General features: G+C 39.2%; 1 protein-coding gene and 1 long non-coding RNA gene across 3 annotated transcripts in view; one reads left to right on the top strand and one right to left on the bottom strand.

Moving 5' to 3' along the window:
• LOC149137584 (uncharacterized) overlaps window positions 1-23,038 on the top strand; it is a 28,822-nt gene extending 5,784 nt beyond the window's left edge. The window contains exons 2-3 of one of the 2 annotated variants that reach the window (XR_016241892.1): window positions 16,212-16,499; window positions 21,124-23,038. This is a non-coding gene — a long non-coding RNA (uncharacterized LOC149137584). Of the gene's footprint in view, window positions 1-16,211; window positions 16,504-21,123 lie in introns of both variants that reach the window. The other variant, XR_016241890.1, reaches the window with a different exon arrangement.
• On the bottom strand, window positions 2,385-7,836 carry LOC149137585 (uncharacterized). Its single transcript, XM_089347136.1, has 2 exons — window positions 6,985-7,836; window positions 2,385-2,465 (listed from the first exon to the last, which is right to left on the bottom strand). Exons 1-2 carry the CDS (start codon window positions 7,825-7,827, stop codon window positions 2,385-2,387), a joined length of 924 nt encoding a protein of 307 aa, XP_089203262.1. The 5' UTR covers window positions 7,828-7,836.
• Window positions 23,039-23,910: the final 872 nt, after the last annotated feature.

Genomic DNA, 23,910 nt, shown 5'->3' with positions numbered 1-23,910 from the left:
AATAAAATTCTGAGGACAGTAGTGTATCGTACACAGGCTGTCGAAACCGGTAAAATTGAAATGGTGACGGAAGAGGAAATCGAGGAGTGCCTGGGTGAAATTGTCAATGAAGCCACGTACATCAACAGAGGAAGAAAGTTCGGTACGGTTGAGGTGAGGTTCGCCAGTGTAGAAGAGGCAACCAAGCATGCGACCAACATTTAAAGAAGTGAAAAAATAGTATTGCTACCAAGTTATAGAGGAAGAAGTTTGAAAATACGAATTCCCAGAGTTACACCAGAAATTAAACCAGAGTGGTTGGTTGCAACAGTGCTGGCTGCAACCAAGGAGGAGCCGGAATTGGGACCAGGGATCTATTTTAAAACGGGGGCCACATTTTTCATTAATGTTTTACGTAGTGTTTTTGGTACCGAAAGACTTTCAAACTTCGTATACTTATCTATTTTGTGTTATAGAACAGAAAAATATTTTTGTATTCGAATTTATTTCATGTAAAAAATTGTCTTATTTCGATAATTTCAACCAATCACTGACAAGTATTCAGCTGTTTACATTTACTCCTTTGGCTGATTAAGCGATGTAAAGCGTATTTAATCTCCATACCTGCGTTTTATTTGCTTTTTTCATTTTAAATTTGCTTTAACCCTAACCCTAGCGTTAGGGTTAGGGTTAATTGTTTCAGAATCGTTTGTTTATGTAGTCGACACTTAATGTATATCGGCTGAATGGACGTCAGTGATTGGTTGAAATTACAGAAATACGACAACTTTAACATGGAATAAGTTATGGATTTCTTTTTTTTTTTTTTTAAGAAGACTAAGAGAAAAAGATGTTTTATGACACATTCTACCAGTGTTCCAAGTTTCAAAGTGTTTCGTTAATGAAAAATGTGGCCCCCGTTTTAAAAAAGATCCGGGACCAGTGGCGAAAACAAAAGTGGGCAAATGGTGGGAATTTGGATTCGAAATGTGGCTTTTTACCACATTCGAGGACATAGAAAGAATTCCCTACCAGATAGAAGTGGAGGACGAGAAAACGTTAAATGTCGTAAAATTTTTATTATGATCACTATGGATCTAATTTACATAGATGATTCAAAGACAATTACAAACAGATGTACAAAATGTATGAGTTCTTTCAAAAAATTTTTTACGATGTTTTTATAAAATTTAAAAAACGATGACTTTGAATATTCAGACATACATATGCATGCATACCCACACACATCTATATAAATATATACATATATACACATACATACATATATACATACATACACACACACACACACATACCCATACATACACCTACACACATGTATGTCTATAAAAAGAAGGGGAGATTGGGTTTTTCAACCCGGCAGCCTATAAGGCCCAGCAGAGGTTTTTTTTTTTGTTTGGGGAGGGGACTCTGGCGCGTGTTGTTTCTTCCTTTTGTTGCTCGCAGTTGGGAACTCCATCTTTTCCGTTTCGTTCTCCACTACGGCAACTATTTTTTCTCTCTCTTGTTCTTTTTCTTGCTGTTTTTTTCCTTCTACCGTGTGTCCACTCTCCACTTCGATGGTGACTGCTTTGCCTTTTTCTTTTTCTTCCTCGTCCGCTTTCGGAGGAGGGGCGTCACTCGTTTTAACGGTGTTTGGCTTTGTCTTTATACAGGCCGAGCGGACGTGACCCTTCTGCCCACACTTGAAACATATGGGTCGACGTCCCTCCACCGACACGCGGATGGTATGCCCCTCCCCCACAAACACCCTATCAGGTAAATTCTCGAATGTGCTGTTCTCAGCTTGGACCAGAATTTCCAACGTCTGACCTCTCCATCTGGTCGCTTCCTTCCTCTTCATGCTTAGAATATTAATTTTCTCCTCGACGTCGAATATAACCGCTGCTGCCGCCCACATTACGTCGTATCTGAAAGGTATGTCCTCAATGGTCACCCGTGCTGTTCTTTTTCCCATGTAAGTGGGCAGCAACATGATTATATCGTTTTTTAACGTCTCCGTCGAGACCTCCCTCGCCACTTCAGCCGAGTCGAAGTGCACCTCAACCGTTGCACTTCGTACTCCGCGGTTGACGTGGCGGACCTTTGGCCATATTGGTGCCAGACACCTCTCGACCAGTTCGTTACGAACCTCCGTGATTTTTTTTTCTTTTATATTGTATACCTTGTATACTACTATCTTTTCCTTTCGGGCATTGACAGTCTCGGGTGGTGGAATCAATTTGGTTTCACCATCCACCTTTTGTATGTACTTCCTGAACGCGTACAGACTCTCTTTTACAATTTTCAGTTCAATGGTGCTTCCACCAACAGCCTGAGAAAAACTTTGCTTTGGCATACTTTCTCCCTGAATGGGAGCGTTGCTTTCGGCTGTCGCCATTTTGTCAAAAAGACAAAAATGACAGACAAAAATTCTTGTCGCCAAGGCAAATGAATGGTATTTTCCTGCCCCGTAGGGCGAAAAACTACTGTTAGACAAACAGTTACAAAAATGTCTCACAATAACAGACGTAAAAGAACTCACACAGACGTAGCAGCAAAGATATTTGAATCAAGATATAATACTCCAAACACGAGAAAACGTTGAATGTCGTAAAATTTTTATTATGATCACTATGGATCTAATTTACATAGATGATACAAAGACAATTACAAACAGATGTACAAAATGTATGAGTTCTTTTTAAAAATTTTTTACGATGTTTTTATAAAATTTAAAAAACGATGACTTTGAATATTCAGACATACATATGCATGCATACCCACACACATCTATATAAATATATATATATATACACACACACACACACACACACACACACACACACACACACACACACACACACACACACACACACCTACACACATGTATGTCTATAAAAAGAAGGGGAGATTGGGTTTTTCAACCCGGCAGCCTATAAGGCCCAGCAGTTTGCCTTTTATTTTCTCAATGATTAGTTTGGGTGACTTACACCCACCTTTTTCAATACTTCCTTCCATCTTCGTTCATATACTTTCTCTGACAGGGTTCTCTTTTCCAGCCCTATCTTGCTCTTCAGGTGATATCTGAAGTAGAGCAGCAATCCAGGGCCGGATATGTAGGACCCTGTCACGATGCCTTCCATTCTCGTCCTCCATATACGCTCTTTCAATACTGCTACCGTACAGAGAAAACAAGCCTCACCTTCCTTTGATAGTCCAGTTGGCGGTATCATCTTTATCATAGACTCAGCCGACAGCTGTACTCGTCCCAGATGCGACAACACGTGTTCCACGTAAATCATCAAGCCGGAGAGCTTCCGACAATGTACGAGAGCGTGCTGGACAGTTTCACTGTCCTGCTCGCATCTTGGACATGTCGGTGGCACTGTTAAACCGTGCCTGGATAACTTTTCGCGAACAGGTAGAGCATTCCTGTAACTCTGCCAAGTCAGAGATTTTTGGAAATTATCCAAGTACTCTGGCTTGAAGGTCTTACGAAACAGGTTGGCGAGTTGGTTCTCGTCGAACCCCAGAGCCCCTCCTAAGACGTCATCGTTTCCCTCCTCCACTAGCCGTCTGTAGAATACCGAGGTGGTATTCCCGCAGCCAGCCTTGCCCGTCTTGTGGATAGACCAGAGTGCCTGACGGCACTCCTTCTGCCATAAAGTCAGATTACATCTTCTAATGAGACCGGGTTTAAATCGTTCCAGCGAGGCCGGTCGCGGCAAGAACTCCTCCGCCAACGGACTCCACACCTTATCACCCTCCAGGTGGCACCAGAGATGTCTCAGCCTCAACGCATGTCTGCGCATCATTAGCCAGGGCATCCCCAAACCACCCTTTAGCGGTTCCTGGCAGCATACGGAGCGCCTCACAAGTGGCTTTCCCCCCCTCCACAAAAAGCGGAAGAGGAGTCGTACCAGCTTGTTTAGCCAAAAATCGGGGCAAGGCACAACGGACAGGCGGTAGGTGATTACAGATGCTATAAACATCTGCACCACCTCCGCTCTACCCTTCAAGGACAGAGACCGCCCGGACCACTTCCGGATTATGGCCTCCACCTTGTTTTCTACCTCGCTCCAATTCTTCTCCGTCTGTGAGTCTGAACCGAACCAGACTCCAAGCAACTTAACAGGACCATCTGTCCAGTGTCCAACGACACTGGACGATAACGGCCTGTTCCTCCAGGTGCCGAGGCGCAGACCGATGGACTTGTCCTTGTTAACTTTTGCTCCTGCCACCGCTTCGTATCTTCGGAGAGCATCTACTACTCGAGGTAGTTGTGCTTCCTCAGACACGATGAGAGTGACGTCGTCCGCATACGCAGAAGTAAACTTACCGCATCCGATCTCATTAGGGTTGCCACCCAACTTCTCCAGCCTCCGCAGCAATGGCTCCAGGGCCAAAACATACAGGACCGGAGACAAGGGGCACCCTTGACGAACAGACCGCTTGATCGAAAACGGCTCCGTTAGGTAACCGTTTATCTGGACGGTGGACTTAATGCCGCTGTACATAGCGGAGATCCACCCGCGAAAGCCCGGGCCTATCCCAGCCGCTTCGAGGACGGCCTCCAGGTACCGATGGTCGACCCTATCGAATGCTTTACTTTGGTCTAAGTGGACCACTGCCCCTCCTTTGCCGGCTAATTTCCCAACCCTGTCTAAGGTGTAGCGGAGAAGGTGAAAATTGTCCTGGATCGACCTGCCTGGGATTGCACAGGTCTGTGCCTTCCCGACAAGCTTCTCCACGACCGCCGTCAACCTTTTAGCTAACACCTTGGCCAAAATCTTTAGCTCTACGTTGAGTAGAGTTATGGGCCTATAGTTACTAATGCTATCCCCCTTGCTTGGGTCCTTCTGTATCAGCGTCACAACTCCCCGGCTTACAGAACTGGGAATTCTCCCATTCTGCTGCCAGTTTGCATAGACGCCTGCCAGAATCTCCCCAAACAAGTCCGGCATTGCTCGATAAAACTCGTAGGGCAGACCATCCAGTCCCGGAGACTTTTCCCCAGCGCACTCGGCCAGCACCTCTCTTACCTCCGCGGGAGTGATCAGGCCTTCACAGCATTCAGCCTCGCGCGCCGAGAGTCGAGAACCGCCAGCTAGGAAGTCCCTTAAGGGCTCCCCACGCCCAAGCGGACCGCTCTCCCCGAACACCCGAGCAAAATGCTGGTGAAGGGCCTTTTGCATCTCCTCCTGTCCATAGATCCTGCGTCCCTGCCCGTCAGTTAAAGACCCAATGCAGGACTTCTTGCCCTTCTGACTCTCCACATGGCGAGCCCATCTGGCTGCGTTGATACCTTCTCGTTTCCCAGCGCGTAACTTAGCTCTGACTCGGCATCCTTCATGTTTGGCATTGAGGTGACGATACAAGACCGTTCTCGCCGCCGTCACTCTGGATGTGGTGCCAGATTCCATTGCCTCATCTAGACTCCTGACTAAGTCACCCTCTATTCTAGTCCTATCTAAACTTAGCTGATTGCTAAATCTAATGGACTCAAGTCGTATGGCTCTCTTGAGGGCGTGCCACCATCTATTATTAATGATGGTGCCACATAATGCCCTCTGCACTAACTCCTTAATCCGGGTACGAAAAGCTACACAAGTCAAAATAGTCTTGTTCATTTTCCAATACCCGGGTCCCTTTCTATGACACTTGTCTATATGCACCTCACACGTCACAAGTTTGTGATCCGAGTAAGGCACAATGCAAAAATGTGGACAGCTAAAACTATTCTTATCTCTTTCCTTAACAAATATTCTATCTATATACGATCTGCGTGAGCCGTCGTTATTACTCCACGTCCACTGTGGAACGCTCGGCTCATCCAGTCGGTAACGGTCTACTAGATTAAAGTTCTCTAGTAGACCTTTGAGGCAAGAATTTCCTTTCCTATCAGCGGAGCCTACACTATCAACTCGCGCATCGAGAATAGTGTTGAAGTCCCCTAACAATACTATGGTTTTAGACGTCAATAGAAAGTACTCCAGGTTCCGAAAAAAATCCGACTGCCTGTGTTCGTTAGGAGCGTAGACAGCCACCAACCTGAAGGACTGCTTCCTTTCGTGTGTCACATCTAGGACGACCAGCCTACCTTCTGGGTCCAGAAAGACAGTACGTATCTGCAAATCCAAGTTTTTCTTGATGAGGACTGCCACGCCTGCACCTCCCCTCCGGCTCGGAGAAATAAATTTCTCGTAACAATTGAGGAGGGGCGAGAACGCTTCAGGTCCCTTCATCTTGGACTCGGTTATTACAGCCACATCTATTCTATGTGAAATGAGGTCGTGCAGAAAACAAGCCTGTTTCCATTTCGACCCCATTCCACGCACATTTAAACTACCCAACTTAATCATTGAAAAAATAAAGGTAGAAAATGAGGACTTACGGTTGTGAGAGGGAGCATGGCACTTTTTGTCTGCCAACCTCCCCTCCTCCTTCCGTTTCTGCATTACTCTTTCTCGGGGTTGCCACCGGGCTCTGGTTTGGGGTGGCTGCCGGGCTGACAATCAATCTGCCCTCTTTTACGTCGTTGGAGACGTCAATTATTAGTTTGTTTCTAACGTGCTCCTGAAACAGTCTTTCTGCAAAGTCTTCTTCTGAGACCTTTGCATATCTGTATTGAGCGTCCTCTGTGCCGCTCTTGAAATATCTTACCCTTGGGTGGGCTTTGATATACTTCACCACTTTTTCATTTTTTGTGTTTATCGCCACTATTTTTTCGTTTTTTTTTAAACCTTTCAATGCAGGTTGAGGGGTGGGGGGCTTGAACCTCTGTCCTATCAGCGTTGTGCCAGCGGGGTAAGGGTGGGAAGTTGTTTTTTTTTTCCTCTGTCTGTGCAGAGGTTTTTTTTTTGTTTGGGGAGGGGACTCTGGCGCGTGTTGTTTCTTCCTTTTGTAGCTCGCAGTTTGGAACTCCATCTTTTCCGTTTCGTTCTCCACTACGGCAACTATTTTTTCTCTCTTGTTCTTTTTCTTGCTGTTTTTTCCTTCTACCGTGTTTCCACTATCCACTTCGATGGTGACTGCTTTGCCTTTTTCTTTTTCTTCCTCGTCCGCTTTCGGAGGAGGGGCGTCACTCGTTTTAACGGTGTTTGGCTTTGTTTTTATACAGGCCGAGCGGACGTGACCCTTCTGCCCACACTTGAAACATCTGGGTCGACGTCCCTCCACCGACACGCGGATGGTATGCCCCTCCCCCACAAACACCCTATCAGGCAAATTCTCGAATGTGCTGTTCTCAGCTTGGACCAGAATTTCCAACGTCTGACCTCTCCATCTGGTCGCTTCCTTCCTCTTCATGCTTAGAATATTGATTTTCTCCTCGACGTCGAATATAACCGCTGCTGCCGCCCACATTACGTCGTATCTGAAAGGTATGTCCTCAATGGTCACCCGTGCTGTTCTTTTTCCCATGTAAGTGGGCAGCAACATGATTATATCGTTTTTTAACGTCTCCGTCGAGACCTCCCTCGCCACTTCAGCCGAGTCGAAGTGCACCTCAACCGTTGCACTTCGTACTCCGCGGTTGACGTGGCGGACCTTTGGCCATATTGGCGCCAGACACCTCTCGACCAGTTCGTTACGAACCTCCGTGATTTTTTTTTCTTTTATATTGTATACCTTGTATACTACTATCTTTTCCTTTCGGGCATTGACAGTCTCGGGTGGTGGAATCAATTTGGTTTCACCATCCACCTTTTGTATGTACTTCCTGAACACGTACAGACTCTCTTTTACAATTTTCAGTTCAATGGTGCTTCCACCAACAGCCTGAGAAAAACTTTGCTTTGGCATACTTTCTCCCTGAATGGGAGCGTTGCTTTCGGCTGTCGCCATTTTGTCAAAAAGACAAAAATAACAGACAAAAATTCTTGTCGCCAAGACAAATGAATGGTATTTTCCTGCCCCGTAGGGCGAAAAACTACTGTTAAACAAACAGTTACAAAAATGTCTCGCAATAACAGACGTAAAAGAACTCACACAGACGTAGCAGCAAAGATATTTGAATCAAGATATAATACTCCAAACACGAGAAAACGTTGAATGTCGTCGTCGAGGGAAGAAAACCAAATTGTTATATATGTGGGGAGAGAGGTCATACGAAGACCAAATGCTCCCTATATGAGTTCACACAGCCACAAAAAGAGAAAGCACAAGCAGAGGAGGAAAAATTGTAGACCACACTGAGGAAATAAAAGAGACAGAAGTGTGAAACAGAGAAAACAAAGGAGAAGAACGAAAATGGAGCTACTAACCCTAAAAAGCGAAGGAAAAATAAGTCAACAGAAAACAAAAGCGAGATAAAAATGCCAGAAACTAATAATGTACAAGAAGAGGTGGAGAGAACGGATAAAAATGTGAAATACAAAGGGCTTTTGATAAAGTACGAGAATTGCGAGCAAATGGAGAGAAAAGTCGAGAGGTAGAGAAATGTGCTGAATAATGCATTTTGATACGTGAGGAAAGATGCTTCGAGTGCATAAAAGAACTTGGTGAAAATATAATAACGAAACGGATATGGTTGGTGGAGACACCACCCCCTAGAACTGATTATTTGCAGTTGTTAAGGACGGGTGTAACAATGATTAATGGAAGAAAGGTAACGCGAGTGTTTCAATTTTTTGAGTTACAAAACCGTTACATTGTTTACATGACGTTGAACGTAAAAGTGAAAAACTGGATAAATGTAGCCACCCGACTTTGGGGATCGAGTGGACATTGCGCCTCATTTTTTTCATTTTTGCATATTATCATATTTTAATTACCCCGATTTTATGCTTGCATTTTGTACTGTCTTTATGTTTTGTGGTGTCTTAAAAATTCTTTGTGTCGCCCTTTATGGGTAATAAAGAAATCGGTATTTCGTCTGCCGTTACATTCTGAATTCAAATTCCGCCGAGGTCGACTTTGCCTTTCATCCTTTCGGGGTCGATGAATTAAGTACCAGTTGCGTATTGGTTCGATGTCAAGTAGTAATGCAGTACGACCTTTTCAAACGGTTCCATATAATTGAACAATGCAATCATTACATCAATTTAAATGCAGTGCTATCTTCAGCTGCACAAAATATAGAATTTCTTGACAAGTAGGATACATGAATATAATTTTTCTTATATATATTAACAGAGTAAGAAGGTGGAAGAAATTCATGTTGTTGTAGAAGAATGACTAAGAATAGACTACAATTTCTTAGAATAATATGGAGTATAGTGGGGTCATAGCGCTGTAAAGGTTGTATTTCTGATTATTTTCTATGTATAGATGTCGATATGCATTTGTATAGCTATATTTATGTACTACTAATCTGTATATTGTTTATGCATATGCATCATATAGTTGGATATACCCCTGGAAAAATGCATCAACTTTATGCATTCATCTGGATATAGAAGTAACATTTTAGGATTAGGTATATGCATTCCACTACAATAATATAATATAAATACAAGTAAGCCCGCTAGAAACAGACTACAAAACTCCAATAAATATTCATGCTAACATTGTCTTTAAATTTTAACCTCCCCAAAATAACTGTTTAAAATTTCTTAATAGAAATCTAATAACACCAACACCAATTTAACTGTCTGACATATGCAGTGTGAGCAACTAATTTATCTACAAACATTCTTTCGTAACCTCAAAAACACGGCAAAAATCAGCTTATATAAAGAATGTCTTGACATGAATCTGACAAACCTCGTTACACAGTTACTTTCACGCTTAACTGAAGTCTAGTCAATAAAAACTCCATCAAACGAAATAAAATTTCCTAACAAATTTCCATCAACCTACACCCTAGAAACGTACTTTCCTCTCATCCTCAGTCTCGTCTTCATGCACAACTATTCTCCCCATCTACCAACGCCACACCAAGTTATCACTGCACCTTATTATCGTTTCACATAGATCTACCTATCCAAAAATGTTAAGTTGCCAAGGAATATATTGAGACAAACAGAACCCAAGTGAAGCACAGTCTATCGAAGACTAGCAAACGAAAACTTCGAAGTCACACTCAATTTTTTTTTTTTTTTTTTTTTTTTTTTTAAGTCTAATGAACATATACTCTGCTAAAAAACATTAAGTAATCCTTCACTTTCATGTTAAACTGTCTTTTTATGTTAAACTGTTTTATATATAACTTGACAAACATTAAAGTGTGTGTGTACATAACTATTTAATAACAATTTGATTCAGTTACACACATCCACATCGCACACATGCATATTGTTTGTCTGTGTTTGGGAATGCATATGTGTGCACCATTAGCTAAGACGAAAGAGTAACTATGTGCCTATAAGTTGAGTTATTGGGTGCTAGACACTAGCCTGGTGTGTGTATATGTGTTTTGCGCGCGCGCATGTGCATATATGTGTATATGTGTGTGCATTTGGCTTCGTATTTCCCTTTATAGAGGGAAATACAAGAATTCAAGACGGAGAAGACGAATGCAAGGTGAGGGAATAATATTAGCGATGGAGGATGCAGTATAGAAAGTAAATGAATCACGCACAACATAGACCCTGGGAGCATATAACCCCTGAGCTTAAGAAAATGATATTAAATATTGTGGAGTATTCAGGTGAATGCTCAGCAGTTCTGCTTCTCTAACGCTTTACTAACTAGTAAAACTACTCTATTTCCTCTAGATGCAAGCCTAATTTTATATGAAGGTAATTCCTACGTATAGAAAAATACCATAACATATCGGAAAGATGATAGATAGATGGAAAACCAGTTAGACTTAAAGTTAATATATTATATATGTACAAGCGTAACTGCGTGGTAAGAAGCTTGCTTCCCAACCACATAGTTCCGGGTTTAGTCCCACTGCGTGGCACCTTGAGGAAGTGTCTTCTATTATAACCTCGAGCCGGTCAAAGCCTTGTGAATGGATTTGGTAGACAAATTGAAAGAAGCCTGTCGTTAAAAGTGACAATGCATAAACTTAATTATAATTACTATGGTTATATAATTTTTTCTTACATATTTGTATTGTCCTTTGAAATGCGCGTATGTATTGAATCCTATTTTGTATTAAATCTAATGCTGATTCAACATTTTTTCTCCTTCATTTTTCCATAATTGTTTATGGTATATTTATATTTATAACGATATTTTTCAACCACTATTTTCATATTCTTATTACTTGCTTTGTTTTTTATGCATATGATGAATCTTTATTGGAAATCATTCTTTCTCTCTTTTTGGACCTCTCTAAAGTTTGAATTGCTCTCTATATGAACTTATTTTTTCCCTATATATATATATATATATGTATATATATATATATATGTGTGTGTATATATTTGTCTGTCTTTGTGTCTGTGTTCATCCCCACCACCATCGCTTGACAACCGATGTTGGTGTGTTTACATCTCCATAACTTAACGGTTCAGCAAAAGCGACCGATAGAATAAGTGCTAGACTTACAAAGAATAAGTCCTGTGGTCGATTTCTTCGGCTAAAACCCTTTAAGGCGGCGTTCCAGCATGGCTGCAGCCAAATGACAGAAACAACTAAAAAAAAGTGTATATAAATAAATCACGACACAAGAAATGGAAGGCGTTCGGGTTTTAGTTTTTTTTTTTTCTTTTCTTTGTTAAAGAACACTCATACAAGGCTGATGCCATAATCCAGTTCTTGGCTCTGGTATACGATCTGTAGTCGACTTTACTATGGAAAAATTTCTGACCCAAGTATAGGACTAGTACTTCACAATCATTTGGATCAGTGAATGGCTTTAAAATGCCGGTGCTGCTTTCCTGCTTACGGCCACTTCTAAATTATCGTATACGGCCAGTGCTTGATCTCACTATTACTGGCTTTTAGTTCCAGCATGAAACTGATATCTAACTCCAATTTACGTCCCATGATTCACCACAGCATAAAACTAGTAATTTATTCCGGCATAAAACTTACGGTTTAATCTAATATAAGAGCGGTGGTGTTTACTCCATTGTAGGGACTTATCTTTTTGCATAAGGGCTGGCGCATGATGTTAGTTGTAGCATTAAGCAAACAAAGCACAAATCCCCAACTAAATATCAAATTCTCGCATAGCAGTTAACTTTCCTAAATAAACTTGGTGCCTACTCCCTAAATTTAAGCATATAGGAACAATATGATATTTAATGTCACTATGCGATATCTCACCACTTTTAAGATTAAAAAAAAAGAATGAAAGAATTTCCAAAAGCAAAATGAAAGATTATATTTTAGAATACGTAAAAGAAATATTAATAGAAAAAGAAAACAAGAAAAGTAGTTAAAAGACAGCAAGATAAAGGAGAAGGAGAAAACAATACAATGCTGAAAGAGGGAAAATATGATATAGACGACTTCAAAAATTCTCATAGAATCATGATGCATATATATTTTCTAAGAATAGAAGACCTCTCTGAAAGACAAAATTTAATCAGAAAAGAGATGAACAAATTCTGAGGAATATTGAAAAAGTAATAAGCATAAGAAACAGGGAATTAGATATTCCCATTTATGTGCCCACTTAAATCTAAACAAATATGTTGTTGAGTGCGTGAGTGAGTGTGTATGGAAATAAAACAATATATTAAACATATAAAATAGAATGATATATAAACATATTAACATATTTTCTAATCACGATAAGTGAGTATGTGCGTATGCGATGTTACATTAAGGGACCATATCTCCACGAACCAGTGTTCGTTATTTATTTTGATTCCCAAAGTTCTACCTTTTATTATTATTGAAACTATTTTTACAGAATTTTACAGCATTTGTGTTCATTGAAACAACATGGCGGTCTCTGGAGTCCTCTCTCCACGTATAATATTATTTCTATCTATTTATCATACACTTTATGGAAGACAAGATTGGAATTTTGATTTCAAACTTTTAAATTGTATTTTATTTACATTATTTTCGGTTTGAAATTACAGATTGATAATACTGAGATGTTTTCTGATAAATATACAGTTCAAATTGAGATTAAAAGAAAAAGAACACCACAAACTGAAAATCAAATTGAAACAAATTAAAATTCACTTTACAAAAAATGAAACTTGAAGCAATAAATAGTTTTAAAATTTCAATATTATTTTGAATCTATTTTTGCATTATAATTTCAGTTTAACACTTCCTGATCTCATTTTATGAAAACTTCTAAGTTTAAATTTCAAACTGAAAATTCGATTTTGAAACTTTAAAATTTTTAAATGATAATTAAGATAATGTCAGTTATTGTCATAAAAATAAGCGAGGCAGAATTTATCATAGAAGATACCAGATTTTGATTATAAAAGATCTCATACAATCGAACTCCTCAGCAAGTAACATAATATTAACTTTTAGGGTTTCAGATAGATTAAAATGATCCATTTGTAACTGATGTAGCGAGTACGTATAAACTAAATGCGTGTAGAAGGAAGTGAGAAAAAAGAACGAATACCAGGAAGAGATATTTATAGATACTTTGGAAAGGTTGTTTATATTTCAAATTGTTGTAAGAATCTGCCAAGGCCGGAATCAAAGTGTAGGCGAAAAACAATTTAACATATCTTCAGTTGGAAATGCCTATGTTCTGTCATTTGATACTATAGCAAAGAATAGAAAACATAGAGAAAATGTTTTCACCCGGTGCACTTTTATCCAATGTAGGAGTGAACCAACGCTAAAACGATATAGTAAACTAAATATACATTTTGAGAACACTACCTCAAATAGAATGAAATAAGGACACATAAACGTATCAGAGATAGCAACGAAAAAACTGCTTTAGTTTGAATCAAAACCTAGGAATTTCAACCATATACAACATTCCAGCTATGGTGTGGGGGTGAGAATCGTTATTTATTTTGTTTAAATTGTAAGGCCTACCAAGAAAGAGCGGTCGTTCAGCGAAACCTTTTAAAAAATTTCCTAGAGAGAGATTTATGATAAGTTTTTAATAATAATAATAATGATCTCTGGCACAGTACCAAAAATTACATAAGAGAGAAGAATCAAGTAAATCAACCCCAATACTTAACAGAAAGGTGAGTTTTTATTAAACTCGAAAGCTAATGAAAGTAACTAAATATATGACGCTCTACCGATTCTCCTACTCACTATGCCTGATAAATATTATTATTTCTAGTAAAGGCATAAGGCCAGAAATTTGGGGTAAAGCGTTACTCGATTATATCAACCCCAGCACTTGACTGGTTCTTTATTTCCATCGATTCACGATAGACTGAAAGGTATAGTTGACTGAGGCATGATTTGTTAGATGTAAAAGACCGTAACGAAACACGTAGAGGCATTTTATCCGACACTCAGACGCTTCTGTTAATCATCATAAACTGAGCGCTGGAAACGTGTATAAATACACTAGTCATCTTAACTATAAACTAAATTTCAATATTATAAATTGGAATTTAAGTAAGTTATAAAATTTATGTAGGAAAATTAAATTACTGCATTCTGCGTCCATCATCCGCAAGCCAATATAGATGCAGTGCTTACACCTATATAGGAAGGACAGAGATCGATCCAAATATAGAACTATTACAAAATAACAGCAGTGGATCCTTTTGGAACATCTTTGTAGCCCTTGCACCCATGCACAAAGACTCTTTCAGAGTGTCACAAATAGCTCAGCTAACCGGGTAGAAAAATAATAAGTTTCAAGAGCATGTTTAATTAATTTTAGAACACCAAGTGTAAATGAAAAATTTATAAAGTTTGTCTTTTACTTGCTTAGGCTTGTGAAAAGACATGAGACGTATTCAATAATTGGGATATAAATTAAAGAAGTAAAAAAAAATTATTCAAAGTATATTTCGATCACATCCTGCGTTCAAGTTACAAATTCAACAATAAAGTGCAAGGTCATTAGTTTATTAAACAGTTCGTGACAAAACTCTACATTTTAATGTCCGTAGTATAAAATAATTTACGACAGAATTGTTTTTAAACTAACTCAGCTAGATCAGAGAACTCATTAATGAGGGCAATCATCTTACACCAGATAAAGCTATCCTGTTCACACAAAGTAGTGAGTACTGTAGGAAAAACTAAAGTCGACAAGCAAAAAGGAGACAAACATTTCTTTTAGAGAATAATGTTGACGTCCGAAGAAAACACAAAATAATCATCGGTAGTCAACAGAGTTTTAGTATTATTAATATAATTAGATACTAGCTGTGCAAGAAACATGGATGAAAAAGCTGTGCAATAACTGTATTCACAATGTTAGATAATGACTAGTTAGTGCTACAATAATATGTATACACAAAGAAGCCTTCATAAACAAGTAATTGCAAGGGAAGTGGTATAATATTGTTGGGTTCCTATGTGATAAATGAAATTGCAAATTCATGCAATAATATTTTCAGTGCACTACATCCAGGCCTAGATAACTTAAGACAAATGGTTGATCTAAGGGACTGATATACCGGAATTTAGAATCCGTTTGTTTGTTTTTTTTGACACTGCAATCTCAACACCACAAGATCTCATATCTAGGCTAATCATCTCCAATATTCTTTTACTTAACGTGAATCAAATGCCAATTCATTGATATGTCAAACAGTTAAAATTTCGTTGCAGTACAATCACGATAGATTTCAGATTTGCCACAAAATGTCAGCTCATGGCCATATATTTCTACATTCAGACGATTCAATCAGAATATAGATAAATAAAATCTTGTTGTTACTTCAAAATTCTATGATAACCAACTGTACTGTCAAAACTTTTGATAGGACCATGTATTTTGCATAGCATAATAGGAAAATTATTGAAACCAATGAGGCAACCAACTCTGAAAAATTTATACCACTACAATATGATTTCTTTGAGGAGGAAAACACTTCTTAATATCAAACAATTTGTTATGAAATATTAGAAAAAAATTGAAATTTATTATAAGCATTGCTGTAAATTCAGCACATACTCATAATCAGCCACACGTTAGAAGATTTGCCAAAAAAGACAAAAAAAAAAGCCAGATCAGTGTACTTACATTTAATTGAATGTTATATTTTGATGTAGCATCTGATAATTTGATTGGAAATACATACATAAAATATTCTGCCTAAATCTGCATATAATTATAGTGAGTTTGTGTGATGTGTCGCATAATTTGAATTTTAGCTTGAAGGAACTGAATTGACAAATTGACTCTATGATCTGTATGATACTACAATTTATAGAATTCGATATTAAAGAAATTTAATTAATTTCTCTCTTTTTAGCAATGGTCCAAAATTGCAAGTTTTGGTGGAGGAATGATATAATCGATAAAATCTACTCAAATACTTGAGTAATACATATGTTATCAACCTAGAAGTGGGGAAGGAAATTCATTCTTGACAAGGTTTGAACTCAGAACATAATGTGACATAACTACATTCTGGAAAGCAATTTACGTTGCCATTCATCACGTGCCCTGATATTCTTAATGCTTTTCTCTGTGTGACGTTCCTTGAGTAAACTCAGAAGTAATCTGTTTGCGGTCGTAACGCTGGTGTTGCCAGCGTCATGTAGGTAATTTTTTCTCATTTAATTTCTTTATTTCTATCTATCTATCTATCTAACTATCGGCAGCCTTACCAATTTCAGGTCCTCTGGAACTTTCACTGTGCTTTTATTGAAAGCTTTTACCTCTGTCTTTATCCCCAGTTTGTATTATAATTCTTTATTCTTTTTCTTCTTACTGGCACAAAGTTCGACGAGAGTACAATTTCTTGTTGTTGTTGTGAATGGAGTTGAGTATTTTGTAGGTGGTGTTTTATCCTGGTGTTTTCCTTCTGGTTTTTCTCTTTTGTTCGTTTACTTCACTTGTGAGTTTTTGTTTCGTTGTTACTAGTGGAGGTAGTGACTGTAATGATGTACTTATTGTTGTGGATTTAGTTTTGTTTGGGGTCGATGTGAAATTGGTGTTGCTTTGTGTTGTGTTCTCTTTTATTATCTTTTCAGTTATTTTGCTTTTCTTCGTCTCTTTCCTCGTCACCAGAAGTGTTGTCGGGAGACTCGGATTTGGTAACAAGGGCGCATCTTCTTGTGTATGTATATCTATTTTTGTGCATGTAAGATGGGCCTGAATAGGGGGAGGGAGAAGAAAGTGCTGGGTTGATATATACCCTAGTTGACGATTACTTCGCTATAGTAAATTTTGCCTCCTCAGTTGCTAGTGCAGATGAATTTTATATTAATGCTGTTGGTACTTCGCTGTTATTTCCATAGTTTTTGCTGCGATTGTCAAGGTTATCATTTTTGCTGTTGTTGTTACTGTAAATTCTTTTATTCCTTGCTGCAAACGTTGCTGCTACTTCTGTAGTTGAACATTATTGTTGTTGCAACAATGCTGTCGGCAGCAATGAGCTTCTTCTTTCTTGTTTGTGGGCAGAACGTTCTGAGGCGGTCAGTAGTTCTACAAACGTGACAACTCATCATTTATGAGGGATTGTGGGTCAGTTATACAAAGCAGGAGGGGGTGGAAGAAGTTATAGAATTCATAATTGAACGTATTGATTTCAAATTTTGGCACAATTTCGTGGGGGGAGGATTTAAGTCGATTACATCGACCCCCAGTGCTCAATTAGTACTTATTTTATCGACCCCAAAAGGATGAAAGGCAAAGTCGACCTCGGCCGCATTTGAGCTCAGAATGTAAAGACGGACGAAATGCTGCTAAGCATTTTGCCCGGCATGTTAACGATTCTGCCAGCTCACCACCTTATATAACTGAAACGTATTTTTAAAAAAATTATAAATCACGAAATAAATGAAAATAGTACGATAAAACACAATAATTGAAATAAGTTATCCAAAAATTAAACGCACGGGAGAAGTGAAAGCATTAGCAGCAACTATGAGCCAATAATCCTCGCATTCTTTGAACGTTTCTGCTATGGCACCAGCCTACAAGAAGGCGTTTAGAGTACCAACTCTGCTTATCATCTTGATCTTAACGACCACAATGACACTTATACATACCCTGCCTCATTCGAAGGAGCATACATCCTGCTATATATATATATATATATATATATATATCCTTCCATCTTATTTTCGAGGGCATATTGAAACGCTACATGTTCTTTGGGAACAAGTATATCACCATTCTCCTCCTTGTGGAGGCACGGAGCATAGAGGTTAGGGTGTTGGACACATGATCGTAAGATTGTGGTTTCGATTCCATATACCGGGCGTCACGTTGTGTCCTTCAACAAAACATTTCATTTCGCGTTGCTCCAGTCCACTCAGCTGGCAAAAATGAGCAATCCTGCGACAGACCCGCATCCCGTCCAGGTGGGGAATTAATACTAGCCATAGAAACCGGGAAACTTGCCCTTATGAGTCGCCACGACTCGAGAAGGTAACCTTCATTCTCCTCCTTGCTTTTCCTGGGTAAATTCTGCCAATGTTGAGCTGCCTCGACATGTCTCCTCCCTATCAACTTCAGTTGGTTCATGTCGAGGTGCTCCTAATGACACAGTTGTTGCTAAGGATGTCGCTGCTACAACTACTGTCGTTGTTTTTTGTTTGTTTTTTCGGTGGTGGTGGTGGTGATATATTGTTTATTTCCGCTTAAATGTCTTCAAAACTATTATTTTGTGTGTGTGTGTTTTCCATTGTGCAACTGATGTGCTTATACTTAAAGCTCTGTCAGTTTATTTAATTTCCATAAGTCTATTTTCATGTTTGAAAACACTAACAAATTGGGAAATGTGTTTGTTTAGGTCGTTTAGGCTACTGCTACCACCACTTTGGCGAACCTCTCTGTAAGTTATTTCTGAATTAACCATTTTATAACTAGAGTAAAGTCTACAAATGACAAATAATAGAAATATATATATATTAAAAATAAAAGATATAAAACTTTGGACGAACCTCTTTTTCTACCCCAGGGAAATGGAATGAATATTCAAATATTGCAAGCGATCTCGTTGATGAAACGAACAAAAAAATATTTTCGACAAGTATTCCTAGAGGAAATGACATTCTGTGCAGAACTCTGAAAAATAAATGCATCCACGGGAACAAAACAACATAAACAATAATAATAACTAGCGTGAATATTTCACAGAATTAATGATAAACTTATTGGGTTATTTCTGAAAACATTATCCAAAACACCTGAAAGCTTAGCCTGTATTGTATCTGTATCAAAAGATAGTTGCTCATCTGCGAATCATTGAAAAGTGAAAAACACTGGAATACTATGATTATTTAATGCCCTTTGTATATGCACTTTATATACTTTATGTACAAGTTTATAGACTTTATACAAAACACTCTCTCTCTCTTTCTCTCTCATTCTTCGTTTTACCCTCTTTTTTCCTTTTTCTTTCGCTCTTCGCCTTTCCCTTCAACTAATCACGTGAAAGCGTTATAGACGGGCGAAGCAACAGAGAAAAAATACTTAGTTAAAAAAATGTTACACATTTCACTCACCACCACGTCTCCCCTATCTCACTTCCCATATCTCTTCTGTCCCTTTCCACCTATCTCCATCCCCTCCCGTTCTTCTCCTCCCCTTTAACTAATCACGTGGCAGCGTTACGGACGGGCTAAGTTATGGAGTGACAAGCAGAATAATAACAATAATAATTATAATAACAACAATAATAATGCCCTGATGCAGTACCAGGCAGTGGCTACAGCAAATATTTTGCTCCATACCACAGATTTGCTTATCAGTTGTTTGACCTTAACCAGTTGAGCATGTCCCCTAGTGGCTGACAATATGTGCGTCTCTGATCACGAGCAAAAGTAGTGGGGGAACATCATAGCCATGTGTTAAGAGGAATTCTTTGGGGTTTGAATAATTTACCTCTGGAAACGTGTTTGTTTTGTTCATCATCCTTAAACAAACCTTATTCAGGGACCTTTTGGGCGGGATGGGCTATTCGACCCGAAGAAAATGTCATACTGGGTCCCACCTGCAAGGTCAAATGTTGTTTATCTGCATATAAGACCACCATGTCACGCACATATGGTTGTGGTTCAGATGTCTAGTGTACCCTTGTCAGACGGGTAATCATGATGGGTATACTGGGCTTCGTACATTTTACCCCAATGTCACTATGATGACATGCACGGCTCTTTCACTCAAGAAGAAGAAGAATTCTTTGGCACAAGGTTAGAAATTTTGATGAGGGGTTAGTCGATTACAACGACACCAGAGCTCAACTGGTATTTATTTTATCGATCCAGAAAGATTGAAAGATAAAGTTGACTTCAGCAATATTTGAACTCGGAACGTAAAGATCCGGAAGAAATTTTGTAAAGCATTTTGTCCGACACAGTAATGGGTCTGTCTGCTCACTGCCTTAATATTGAGCCCGAAAGAACGAACGACAAAGTTGATCTCAGAGGAATTTGAACTCAGAATGCAAAACTGGAAGAAATACCGCCAAGCATTTTGTCCGGCATGCTGATGATTCTGCCAGCTCGCTGTCTTTTTAAATCTTAGCACATAGCCAGAAATTCTTAGGGAGTGGGACTAAGTTGATTACCTCGACCCCCAGTATGGTATTTTTTTTTTTTATCAACTGCGAAAAGATGAAAGGCAAAGTCGACCTCCGTGACATTTGGGTTCAGAACGTAAAGCCAGACTAAATATCGCTGAATCTGGCGCACGCAAATTCATGAAGCGTTCCATATATTTCACAGTCTTTCCAGAGATGGTGTCTCTATCTCGACTTAAAATACTGGTTAGTGGCTAACCATAATACACAAACCTCAATATTGAGGGAAACTATCCAATACACGTATCAATGAGGCTGGAAGCAACAGTGAAGGGTTTCCGCTCGGCAGGTGCCCTCTGGTTGAACAGCGCAGGCCTGGTCATCATCCAGGGACTTCTCAAACTCAAAAATCAACCCCAAGATTCCGAGTTCGATTCCAGGTAGTGACCTGAATAATAATAATAATAACAACAACAATAATAGTAATAACATCGAAAAATACCTAAGGAATGAGAACCCAGGTTCGAAATTTCCCCAAGACAACTGATGAAGGCCGGAGGGTATATCAGCCGAAACGTTGTGTTAACAAAAAACAAGATGAAGACAAATATCCGTCGAATGTAAATTATGTACATAATTCCTCATCTCTTAAATATACAACTATATGTACAGTACTGTTTCTACTTCACAGATTTTCACCTATCGCGGGGGTGGGGTGATGATGGAACGTAACACCCGCGATAGTCGAGGGATTACTATACAAGGAGGCGAACCGAATTGTAATTGAGTGTTGGATCAGAAGCGAACACAGTCGAAAAGAACAAATAGATGGTACCGTAAGTTGCAGATAGCGAGCTCGCTACTCATACAAGATTCCAGGAGCTCCAACAAAACCTGAGTTAAAAGAATGGTGATGATGATGACGACAATGACGACGACGATGATAACGAACGACGACAGCGATAGTGGTGGTTTTGGTATTTTTTTACTAACTGCAGACATGTGCGTTCCTGATTAGACCTCTGAAGACAAGCCTCAGCTTTTTGGCAAACATTTTTGTCAAAAGCTTTAGCTGTGTGTTTACTAAAGTCACCACTCCTCAGATTATGTGATTAGGAATACTTCTATTCTGTTACCAGTTATGCAGACCTCTTCCAAAACAACAGCGAACAAATATGACATGTTACAATACTGTTAGCAAGGCAGACCACCAGTCCCGACAATATCTTCTTCACTCAAATGATTAATATATCCGCTGCTACAGCTATTTAAGTGGGCACTTCATAGTATTTAGTGTCTTCCGAGGAAGACATTGAAAACACTTCGTCTCGTGACTGTTGTTCGGCAAAGAACTGCTGAAAGTATCTGCTTGGAGTCAGGTAACACGCTTTGCAGTTCGCCAAATACTGAGCTGTAGCTCTGTTCCTACACCTCTGCATTCTGTGTATTGAACAGTTTTAGCTCACTCGTGTTTCAGAGTATCTGCTCTTGTACGAACAACGCATTTTTGCGCTTCGCGTTAAGGAATTGGTCACTGGTTATTTTGCCGCTATCACGTTCTGTTCTCCTCTTCTATATTGTTATATTTGTTAAAACTAACATATTCTGCTCTGTCGTTCCTTCTTCTTGAGAACCACGACCTGTTATTAATTACTGCACCCGTCAATCACCGCTAAACTGATTTCATAAGCAGGTTCCTGAACAACTACTAGACTGGGAAAGGTGAATTCAACTTCCAGCACCTGGATCTCTGTATTTTAAGCTTCTCTAATTTGACTTTACACTTGACAAACATGTGATATGAGTAGCCAGCTCGCCTGAGTTCTATTCATAACACTTAAATTAATGAAAACGCTATGCACCACCTGGAATAACCTGCTGCAGTTTATCCAAGTCCACACCGACAGACTAAAAAGAAATCAGGTGATTGTTATCGACGGTTGGGTCTTTTTGGAAAGTTTTCAGGCATTTACAACCCATTACTCTATTAAATACACTTGCACTATTTCAGTCGCTAGATGCTAGTAGGAATATCCCTAGGTATATGATAAACTGACCGTCCTGCTCCCTATGGTACATAAACAGCCAAATAGTCTAAAAGCACTACTGACTTTGCTACTTCTCACCTCCAGGGCAACCGACTTCACTATCGTCGAGGAAGATTGTTTACATCTTGATCGAGGTCTTTCCACAATAATGCTGCTGCGCTACTCGAACCGAGTTGATCACTTATATAGAACCACTTTTGCATTAACATAAATGTTGGCCAGGAGGGGAACGAGCACATGTATTTTGGAAATCTGAATACCTCTGATGGTTGCCCTCAACAAGCCTTAGTGACTAGAGATTGTTCAGCGGATGTTTTTGCTTTCACACCAACTTCAGGCTAGTTCCGTACACATATCATCCTTAAGTGCAACTTACTGGTTAACGATTCATCTGCCTTGTTATTAATTGTTGGTGATCTGGGACTTTACGACTGTTACTTTAAAGAAGGTAGGATTTCTAATATTTATTTCCTTATTGCCCACAGGCGGCTAAACATAGAGGGGACAAACAATGACAGACAAAGGGATTAAGTCAATTACATTGACTCCAGTGATTAACTGGTACTTATTTAATCGACTCCGAAATGATGAAAGGCAAAGTCGACCTCGGCAGAATTTGAACTCAGGATGTAACAGCAGACGAAATACCGCTTGGCATTTCGCCCAACGTGCTAACGTTTCTGCCAGCTCGCCGCTTGGCACAAGAAATCTCACTACTTTGATCTTTGGGTGGGGAGAATTCATTTATTGATCCTTCATGTGTTACTATGTCTGTGTCATAGACGAACACTGTTAATTCTCTGTTGTCCATCCCAGTAACAAAGAAAGTGAGTGGAGGTGTTTGCGGATATTATTACTGTTGTTGTAGATGATGTTATACATTTTAGTTTTGTTATCTACTGCTGCTGTTGTAGTAGTCGTTACAATTATTGTTTCTACACTTGTTGGTGTCGTTTTAATGGATTTCTTTTTATTTTGCATCCTTTTCTTGCTGCTAATATTGTTACTGTTGTTGTTTATCTTGTTGGCCAGTCGTCTAACTAGCTTGTTCCGTTACGTTCTTTTGAATTTTGTGAGTCTTCAAGCATCTAGATATTCGGGGCTTGAAATTTCCTCATGTTCCATCCTTCGTCTTCTTTGATAACCTCTCTATCTGCTATTATTTTTTCCTTCTCTTCATCGTAACCCTCACCATTCTGTTCATGTAGGGAATCAGAGAGTGCCAAAACTATATCTGTGTATGTTTGTGCTTGTTTTTGCTTGTTTGTATTTGTATGCATCTTGCTGTTGTTACTGTTGAAACTTCTTCGAGGATGCAGTTGTAGCTCTTACTTTTTTCTACCTTTTTTTTTATTTTCATTTATCTCTCAGTTTAGTTAAATCTTCTTACATAATCTACAATTTCTGATACTAACAACACAGCCCATACA

This window comes from Octopus bimaculoides, chromosome 1 (genome assembly GCF_046866305.1).
Source record: "Octopus bimaculoides isolate indiv1 chromosome 1, ASM4686630v1, whole genome shotgun sequence".
In the NCBI taxonomy this organism is placed as follows: Eukaryota; Metazoa; Mollusca; class Cephalopoda; order Octopoda; family Octopodidae; genus Octopus; species Octopus bimaculoides.
The sequence above is the reverse complement of the archived record's forward strand: the minus strand, read 5'-3'. Positions and strand labels throughout refer to the sequence as shown.

Coding starts and splice junctions, on each gene's coding strand:
- LOC149137585 (XM_089347136.1), bottom strand. CDS start 7,827: ATGGCGACAGCCGAAAGCAACGCTCCCATTCAGGGAGAAAGTATGCCA. Junction 2,466..6,984: donor AAGTGGATAGTGGAAACACG/GTAGAAGGAAAA, acceptor GTCTAACAGTAG/TTTTTCGCCCTACGGGGCAG.